Source organism: Vanessa atalanta, chromosome 14 (assembly GCF_905147765.1).
Source record: "Vanessa atalanta chromosome 14, ilVanAtal1.2, whole genome shotgun sequence".
Taxonomy (NCBI): domain Eukaryota; kingdom Metazoa; phylum Arthropoda; class Insecta; order Lepidoptera; family Nymphalidae; genus Vanessa; species Vanessa atalanta.
The window spans coordinates 8,783,754-8,792,827 of NC_061884.1; the positions used below are offsets into that span (position 1 = coordinate 8,783,754).

At 33.1% G+C, this 9,074-nt stretch overlaps 3 protein-coding genes across 3 annotated transcripts; 2 read left to right on the forward strand and 1 right to left on the reverse strand.

Annotated features, from left to right (window-relative positions):
• The first annotated feature begins 400 nt into the window (after nt 1-400).
• On the forward strand, nt 401-712 carry LOC125069003. The gene has a single exon (XM_047678408.1). The coding sequence runs from the start codon at nt 401-403 to the stop codon at nt 710-712; it is 312 nt and encodes a 103-aa protein (XP_047534364.1).
• A 1,036-nt stretch (nt 713-1,748) lies between these two features.
• On the reverse strand, nt 1,749-2,995 carry LOC125068640 (prohibitin-2). The gene has a single exon (XM_047677891.1). The coding sequence runs from the start codon at nt 2,889-2,891 to the stop codon at nt 1,992-1,994; it is 900 nt and encodes a 299-aa protein (XP_047533847.1). The 5' UTR covers nt 2,892-2,995; the 3' UTR covers nt 1,749-1,991.
• Nucleotides 2,996-3,630: 635 nt separating this feature from the next.
• Nucleotides 3,631-8,490, forward strand: LOC125068878 (E3 ubiquitin-protein transferase RMND5B). Its single transcript, XM_047678235.1, has 7 exons — nt 3,631-3,990; nt 4,366-4,458; nt 4,881-5,041; nt 5,405-5,608; nt 6,478-6,840; nt 7,049-7,200; nt 7,310-8,490. The coding sequence occupies exons 1-7, from the start codon at nt 3,855-3,857 to the stop codon at nt 7,374-7,376; spliced, it is 1,176 nt and encodes a 391-aa protein (XP_047534191.1). The 5' UTR covers nt 3,631-3,854; the 3' UTR covers nt 7,377-8,490.
• Nucleotides 8,491-9,074: the final 584 nt, after the last annotated feature.

Genomic DNA, 9,074 nt, shown 5'->3' on the forward strand with positions numbered 1-9,074 from the left:
ACACTGCGAATGCGAGATTGCAGATGTAGAATAAAAAGAAAGTAAACTATGCTTTGATTTTTTCTGCTTAAATCTATTTTAATTGACTTTCTTTAAATGTACAATCAAAATAATGATAATAAGATGGACCAATCATTATTTATTAGGTTATTGTTTAAGATAATAAATTGTACATATATTACTTTCAAACAATTTGAATACAAATATGATAAAATAATGTAGTTGTTTACTATATTATTTACGTATTAACTGTCTCATGCATAGTTTTATAACATTATTTTGAATCTATAATTTAAAATATTTAAAATCAAAATATTTGACGTTGACACAATTTTTTATTGCTAGGCTGCTTGTGAACTATTAAATTAGAATCTTTGATTGTGTAATAATAGTTTCAAGAATGTTAGCGAGAACGAGAATTATTGCAAATAAATTAAATAGATTTTATAGCGAAGGAACAACTCAGAGTCATGGTACAGGCACATCATCTGTTCCTCCATCACAAGCTCCTAAAGTAAATACCGATGTACCTGGACTCAGCAATGCTGTCATTCATCAAGCAACAGAGCTTTTGGGACCTGGTGTAGACCCTAACAAGAGCGGCCCTTACAAAGTACCTGAATATTTCTGCTACGACAATATGAGTTTTTTTGAAGCTGAGATCGAGATGTCAAAATTCAGATTGCCACAACCTTCTGCCATTAAAAAGTAGTCAAAAAACAAGATAATTATAAATAATATGACTATTTAGTTGAAAAAATGTTGATTAGTAATTATGTATAATTAAATTAATTTAAAAATGTTTCATTGGATTTTATTGCCATCAATGCCAATATTTATGCCTTATACAAATTTTTACTTTTTCATTTTTGTTGTTATATTATATTTAATTTTTTTTACATTGAAATACATTTGCAAGATATAAATAAAAGAATATTATTGAGGTAATAAATAAAAGGTACTCAGGTCTATAAAAATAATTTTTATCGACTATTACATACAACTCTTAAATTGAAGTACCTATTTCACTTTGAAATGTTAATAAAATTTTTTGAAGATCACATAAATTATTAAAATAATGTATGAGACATCAAGATTAGATGCCTAAGAACAAGTAGACATCAATTAGCTTGAAAATGAGATCTATATATATTTATTAAAATATTACCTTAACTTTATCTGTTTCTGCTGTATAATAAATATTTGCTGTATATTTATAGTAATAGACAAAATTTAAGTGTCTGTCTGTGATTTTAAAATAATTACCTCTTTTAAGTTAATATTTTTCCTTGAGAGTTACTTAAACCAAAACAGTTCTTGTGTATCTCTGGTAATTTAGAAATCATGTTAGTCTAAAATACCAATTACTAAATTATTATAAATAGTATTCCAAGCTACCATTTGGTTTTTATTTCATCAAACTAGTAGAGTAGATCAAAAGTAATAACAATTCAAATGTTCACATTTTTTAATGTATAATACAAATTTAACTTGGTTAAAATTGAAGAGGACATCTAATTTAAAATAAAAACCATTCTAATCTACAAGAATACATCTTCTAATATTATTATATTTTTTGCACTAGAGTTGAGTTCTCTACCCAACCTTGGGTTTATTTACTGGCTGACAGTTGTCATCATCATATTTATGATTGATTAATCTCAGTCTAAACAAAGAAATTTTTTATTTTCCAAAATGTAACATATCATATTTCATTTTAAAATGTCTTGATGTAAAAAAAACAACAATTATTTTTTTTACTTTTATTGCAACTGATTTTCATACATTCTAACCCCTACAAACTAAGTAACATAAAATGCATCATACAGAACTTTTAAACATGTAACTTTATACACATCAGAAAATGCATATATGGTAAACAAATGCTAATTAACTGCTGAAGCAACACCACTTATTATTAGTGCAGTTTCATCATCAGAAAGAGTAGTTGCAGGCTCGGGGCTTATGGCATACTCTTTCTCAGCCTCATGTTACTTCTTTTTTGTAAGCTTTTCTGACAAATCATCAAAGGCGGGATCTTGGAGGTTGATCATCAAACTGTTGCCAGGAAGGAATACTCTATTCTGAGACTGAGCAAGCATTCTTGAAATACTCTGAGCTGCACGGATCTTTCTTAGTTTCAGGTATCCCGGGCTCATACCCATAGCTTTACCTAACATCTCAGCAGCTTCAGCCTCTCCCTCAGCCTGTACAATTTTTTGTTGACGCTCCTGCTTTGCTCTTTCAACTACAAAAGCAGCACGCTGAGCTTCTTGTTGAGCCACTTGTTTGGCTTCTACAGCAGCTGTATATTCTTTTCCAAAACTCAACTCAGTGAGTGAGACATCATCTAAAATTATATTAAAGTCAGCTGCTCTTTCTACCAACTCTCTTCTTATTAATAATGACACTTGCTGTCGCTGAGTGATAAGTTGTGACGCGTTGAATTTGGCTACAACCGATTTTAAAACTTCATTGCAGATCGAGGGCAATACTTTTTCATCATAGTCGGTACCGAGTTGTCTGTACATAATAGATAGGTTGTTAGCATCAGGACGTGAAAGCACTCTCAACGAGATGTTTACCATTTGTAAATCTTTCGATCCTGTCGGTGATGAAATTTTTCGGGGTCGTGATCTAATATCATATATAATGGGATATTGAAACCATGGGATTCGGAAATGTAAGCCCTCTGTCATAACATGCTGTTGCACGCCTCCTATTCTATTGAACATTATTGCACGATGACCAGCTTCAATGGTGAATAAGGACTGTGAAACACCATAGGCCGCTGCTCCAACTACAGCTGCCACTTTTAAGCCGATGCCAAGACCAGGGGGTCCACCTTTAGCAAACTTTCCTGCCATATCATTAAACTTACTCTGCGCCATCGTTAATCGAGACTTTATTAAGTTTCAATGACTAAAATAAAAATTTATAACCTAACCAACCGCATAAATTGTGCAATACTCAAGGAACGATCCGGAACAGATAAAAAATTACAATCTATTTTCTCGAGACCTGAGAAGCTTGGTATACTTACAGATAATAAATAAAATAGACAGATATAAATCTATATTTTTTAAGAAAATTTGTGAAAAGTATAAACAAAAATACATTATATATCGTATGAAAAACCAAGTTTTGTTCTAAATGGAGTCCAGGATCCACATCAAATAATTTCTAACCTTTCTATCGATATCGAAAAATTAATGCTGACAAAAGCAATAGAGTTGTATGTATGATAATATAATCGTTTCACGTACACTTTTATTCTATTCGTACAAAGCTGGGACGGGTCGTTGCTCAATTATGCGTCACCTAATTTAATAGAGAAACAGATTTAGGCTCATCAAACTTTTTTTAATTTCTGTATACCGATTACCGCGGCACTTCTATTATGTATCTACTATGTAACATGCTTAAATGATTACATTAAATTAATAATTTATTAATTTTTTGTGTTGTATTGTATTTTTTTAAGGCGGAAAAAAGAACCGCCTTTATTTATAAAAGAGTGTATTCAAATTATGGGTATAAGTTCTCTCTCCATGACGTAGTATTAAAAAAGAAATCATTTTTAATTATTTTATCTTAAATGGCAATACTTAAGTAAAATGAACGTAAAGTCAAAATTTAAACAACAGACTAAAAATAAAAAGTAGCACATCAAATCAAAGGAAAACGAAGGAAAAATCTTTGTTTTGAGTTAAAAAATTTGAGCCTAATAGAGATATAACAACATTTAGTAATTGTAAAAACATTAACTTTATAAAGATTAATCTATATATGTGAAAGAACTACGAAAATTTTTCACTCTAACTTTGGTGATTTGGTGATCTTATTTAAAAGCAATGGATTCGTGTCTAGGAGTTGAACAAGATCTAGACAAAGCTACGACTAAATTTACTGCATTGAATGATCACGCCAGCAAGGTCTTAGAAGATGTTATAAGCCAAGTAGAAGAATTACGAAAAGAAATTTCAAAGCGTAAGTAGAAATAATTTTCTCTAACTTTCTTTGTGTATCGTAATGATTTGGCATTTCTTAAAGAGGACCTATAATACTTTCCCTTGCATATTATATAAAAAACACAAATCAAATTTTAAAATATTGGGGTATTATTTATTTTTAATGGAACATTTAAACTTATTATGTTATGTAAACAAAACTGCATACTGAACACAATCATAACCAAAACAATAAAATAAATAATAGCCTCTAGACTAAGAGAATACAATATAATATTAAAGTTATATGTTGATTAAACACACATTATAACTTTCCACATCAATTCTTGCATCATATGTTTTGTGTATGATATTTACTATGTTTTAATTAGCATATTCAAATGTTTCATTTCAGAAGCTCTAAATACACCATTATCACAAAGTCAAGCAAAGGCTGTTAGTGATTTAACAGCCACAGTTAAACAGAGTGTTTTCCAGCTGTCCACAGGTATAAAAAACAATCTTACTTTGTTTTAGAAAACATCAATTCCTATCACATTATTGAACATGAGTTAATTCATTTGTATTATAAAGACTTATGTATAAAGGAAAGGAAACGAAAGAGGACAGCAATTATTATAACATATTTTTAACAGCATATTCGCATAAATCATGTCTGTTTCCACTTTAAATAAAACGAATTTGAGATGCTTGATAAAATTGACCATCAAAGAAAGATTATTGTTATGTTCATTCATTTATAGAAGCTTTTATTAAATTAACCAGTGAAACTATAGACCAACGGATATAATATTGCTTTAGCATATGGCGCATTGGCAATTTAACGAATTGTTAAAATTTCTAACCATTGTGTGCCTATTTATAATAATAATTTATAAACAAATTAAATAAATTTAAATTTGTTTTTAGATCACCGTGAGTTACATGCAACTGTATCTAGAGTTGGTAAATCTATTGATAGACACTTTATAGCAGACTATGCTGCTGTGGCGCCAAAAGCAGAGTCTTTTTGTTCTGATACTAATAGGCCAATTATGGAACAGGCTATAGCTCAACATTTGTACAGACAAGTAAGTATATTTATTAATAAAAATGTTAGTTATAGATATATCAATCACAAATACAGTTTAATTAATATAAGATAAGATGTTTCAAAGAATATATAATACTGTAGTAAATGAGTTGAATATAATAAAAACTTTACATTGTGTCTGGCTAAATAAGGCAAAATCAATATCAATCAACACCAACAACATTCTAGATGTTACCAATATTCAGCTAAAAAGACTTTAAAAAAATTCTAAAATATATAACAAAGACTAGAGCATTATGGTAGAATGTGCTTCAAATGTTATACTCAGCAAGGAGACTGTGTTCTATGCATCCTATAGAAATGGAAGTTAACGGTATAATGTACGGTGACCTCTCGGCAGGGCTTAGAGGAGGTGGGCGACTCGTTGGTGAGCGAGGCGGGCGTGTCGGCGGAGCGCGGCAGCACGTTCGCCCAGCTGCAGCGCTGCGCGGGAGCGCTGGCGGCCGCCGACCCCGCGCCGGCGTTGGCGTGGGCCGCCGCGCGCGAGCACGACCTCGCTCACTCGCCGCTGCCCTTCACGCTACACAGGATGCAGGCGCTCAAGGTGTGAAGCTATTGCGGTATCACTTATATGCATAATATACGAGTGGCACCGACGTCATCACATTAAATGGTTAATGCTCATTAATATATGGCCGATTAAATTATCGAAAATAAAAGTAGAAGAATAATAAAAAAGTGCAATTTTTGAACAAAAAAATTCACATGAAAATTAAAGCAGTATAAAATACCATTTGCAAAATTAGTTCAATAACCTGTAATAACGGCAACGCGGGCGTCGGATATACTCGCTCACCCGATTCCCGCACAGTCTCCTTTGACTTCAGCCCTATTTTGGCCGTAAGTTAATGACTCGCTAGTATATATTTAATAATATCTCCGATGTAATAAATATGTCGTAAATTAAAATTGAGAAATAAATGTCCTGTGGCCAAGTTAATCAATTTATTTGATAGTTTTTTTGTGTTTTGTCTTTAAACGTTACATATTGTTAGGGGTATCATTTAATGCGTTGACGTCACAGCCACACTGAATATACAATCGACAGATCCAAGATGAAATAAGTTGTAATTAGTCACAAATAAACAATGAATGCATGTTTAATTGTGACTAAGGCTTTTACTTATTTAAGTTTCTCTGTTGGTATTATTGTCATATTGGAGATAATGTTAAATATTACCTTTTCTTTGTGTTAAAATTATTAAAATATTTGGTTTGCATAACTCACACGTTACGACTTACCTTCGATTGCGTAAAATACAATATTCTATTTGTTCTGCAAGAAGCACATACAGATATAGGAACATGGTGGAATCTGCGAAGGCACCTAAAAGCGTGTCAGTCTGTATACATAGAGTGTGTGCGTGTGTGTGTGTGTCGGTCTGTATATACATAGTGTGCGTCGGTCCGCAGCTGGCGCGCGAGCAAGGCGTGTGCGCGGCGATCGCGTACGCGCGCGCGCAGTTCCCGGCGCACGCGGCGCGGCACGAGCGGCAGCTGCAGGCGGCCGTGTGCGCGCTGGCGTGGTGCACGCCCGCCGCGCCGCCGCCGCCGCCGCAGTACGCGCACCTGCTCGACCCGAAGGCGCTGGGCGCGGAGGCGGCGGAGCTGTTCGTGCGCGAGGCGTGCGCGCTGCTGCGCCTGGCGCCGCACTCGCCGCTGGCGGGCGCCGTGCTGGCGGGCGCGCGCGTGCTGCCCGCGCTGCACGACATCCGCGCCAAGATGTCGCACCCGCACGTGCTGGCCGCCTGGGCCGACGACGAGCTGCCGCTCGAGGTGACGTCCTAGACTATTTATTTACACATTATTGCAAGACATACGAAATTCAATTGTGAATATTGAATTCATATAATACTAAACCATAATATAATCCACTATCATTACTGAATACTCCTCGCAACTTTATATGTAGCTCATAACAAGGTTAACATTATCTTGTTTTTGTCTATGAAAACCTCATAAACACCCACTCAAACTCTTCCAGGTGGAGCTGGGCGAGGAGGGCGGCGGCTACCACTCGGTGTTCGCGTGCCCCATCCTGCGCCAGCAGGCATCCGACCACAACCCGCCCATGCGGCTGCTCTGCGGACACGTCATATCGCGAGACGCGCTCAACAAGCTCGCCATGGGAGTCAAGTGGGTCGCACTCATATATAAATCTTACTGCCTCATAAGTTTCTAAGCAAATTTTTTATTTATAATTTTGTTTTTAATAATAAAATCGATAATCGAAAACTTGTTACAGATTGAAGTGTCCCTACTGTCCAATGGAACAGTCACCGTCGGAAGCTCGTCAAATATATTTTTCTTAATTTTTTGCAGAGATGAGAATTTTTGAAAAATACCGATTGTGTTAATTTTCGTTTTCGTTAAATATTAGAGAAGTGGCAAATTGTATTGATCTTGTAATAAAAGCCGGAATAAATGCTAACTTAGCTGATATATACAGGAGCGTTGTTTGTTTATGAATATATATTTTATATTTAATTAATTTAGAGGTTAAGACAAAGAAGCGATAGCAGAAAATGAAGTTACACTTCCATGTATGACTAGCTTTAGTTTCTTTAATGATAGGCGTCTTCATTAATGATATTCACAACAGAGGCCAAAAAGTGTAAAGACTATTTTTATTAAACAATTGACAGGTTTGATATAATTGTTTAATAGATAAGCAAATGTAATTGGTTCAAAAATAAAGAGAATTATCTCAAGAAAAGAGTTATCGTACATTGTTTTGTAATTCAACTTATCTAATAATAATTCATATGTTTTTTATGAAATAATATGAGAGATAAAACCGGAATAATCTGTTCATGAACTAATTACAGGTTAAGAATGCTTGCTATGCCTGATAACTACTTACGGTAGAAAGAGCTAGAATATTTTTAGTCCTGTCAAATTCGTTAAGAGTTTGTAATAACGTGCAACGTTATTTTTTTCTAAATACGATAATTCAAGTTGAACATAATTATGGACGTAATTGGTTTTAGTTTGATTGCAATTATTAAATATATTAATATTTATAAAATGAATAAATATTTAAGCAAACGGTATACGGACATGACGCATCTTAGTCGTCTAAATTAATTTTCATTAATTAAACTAACAGTTTAAAATATATTTTCGTACGGAATGCTCACGGAACACGGTTTTGAAACGGCAACGTTAAATGAAGCTAACTGTACTTTAATGTGTCAAGAATATATACGTTGATAATATGTGTCTTACGATTGATGAAACTTTGTGCTTCTAAGAAATTTAGCAGAGTAGTTCAGTAATTAATAACGTCTCATTTTTTGTAGATATCTATTATTAAAAATGATTGTACTGTTAAATTTTTAGTGTAGAACAAGACGAAACTTATAAAAGGTCTATACAATTATTATATATTATGGTAGTACTGTAAATAAAAAAAAAAACACTTCGTGAAATAAAAAAGAATATAAAAAATGTAAGATAAAATTATGTATTATAGAATATATTTAATTTATAAAGTAAACAACGTAGGATTTTAAAATAATCATTAACAAGTAACAATTGATATTATAAATAGCACTGATTATTCAAAATTGCTTAGAAAATGTAAAATATATCGAAAGCAATAATTATTCTTTCAATATGAAGAATTTAACAATGATATAGTAAAAACATAGCGTCTTTACTAATTAAGCTATATAGCGGGCGTAAAGTACTTATGTCACTGTCTCCTTTCGAACGTCTACGAATAATTGCTGCTTGCTGTCTCAGAGACAGAGAGAAAAATTATTGTGTAAATATTCACCGCTATACAACTTTTAATATTATAATTACCGGTATATATTAAATATCTGACGATTACATTTTTTTCGTACATATTTAAAAATATTTAGACTTAATAATATAAAAGTAAACTAGTAAGCGTTATCATTGTGTAAATATGTCCCGCGAGTTTCTGTTTATTTGTATAATTTTTTTTAATAAATTGAATTTAGTAAAAATTTTTATTTCTCTCCCCTTCGCGGCTATATACA

Coding starts and splice junctions, on each gene's coding strand:
- LOC125069003 (XM_047678408.1), top strand. CDS start 401: ATGTTAGCGAGAACGAGAATTATTGCAAATAAATTAAATAGATTTTAT.
- LOC125068640 (XM_047677891.1), bottom strand. CDS start 2,891: ATGGCGCAGAGTAAGTTTAATGATATGGCAGGAAAGTTTGCTAAAGGT.
- LOC125068878 (XM_047678235.1), top strand. CDS start 3,855: ATGGATTCGTGTCTAGGAGTTGAACAAGATCTAGACAAAGCTACGACT. Junction 3,991..4,365: donor ACGAAAAGAAATTTCAAAGC/GTAAGTAGAAAT, acceptor GTTTCATTTCAG/AAGCTCTAAATACACCATTA. Junction 5,609..6,477: donor ACAGGATGCAGGCGCTCAAG/GTGTGAAGCTAT, acceptor GTCGGTCCGCAG/CTGGCGCGCGAGCAAGGCGT.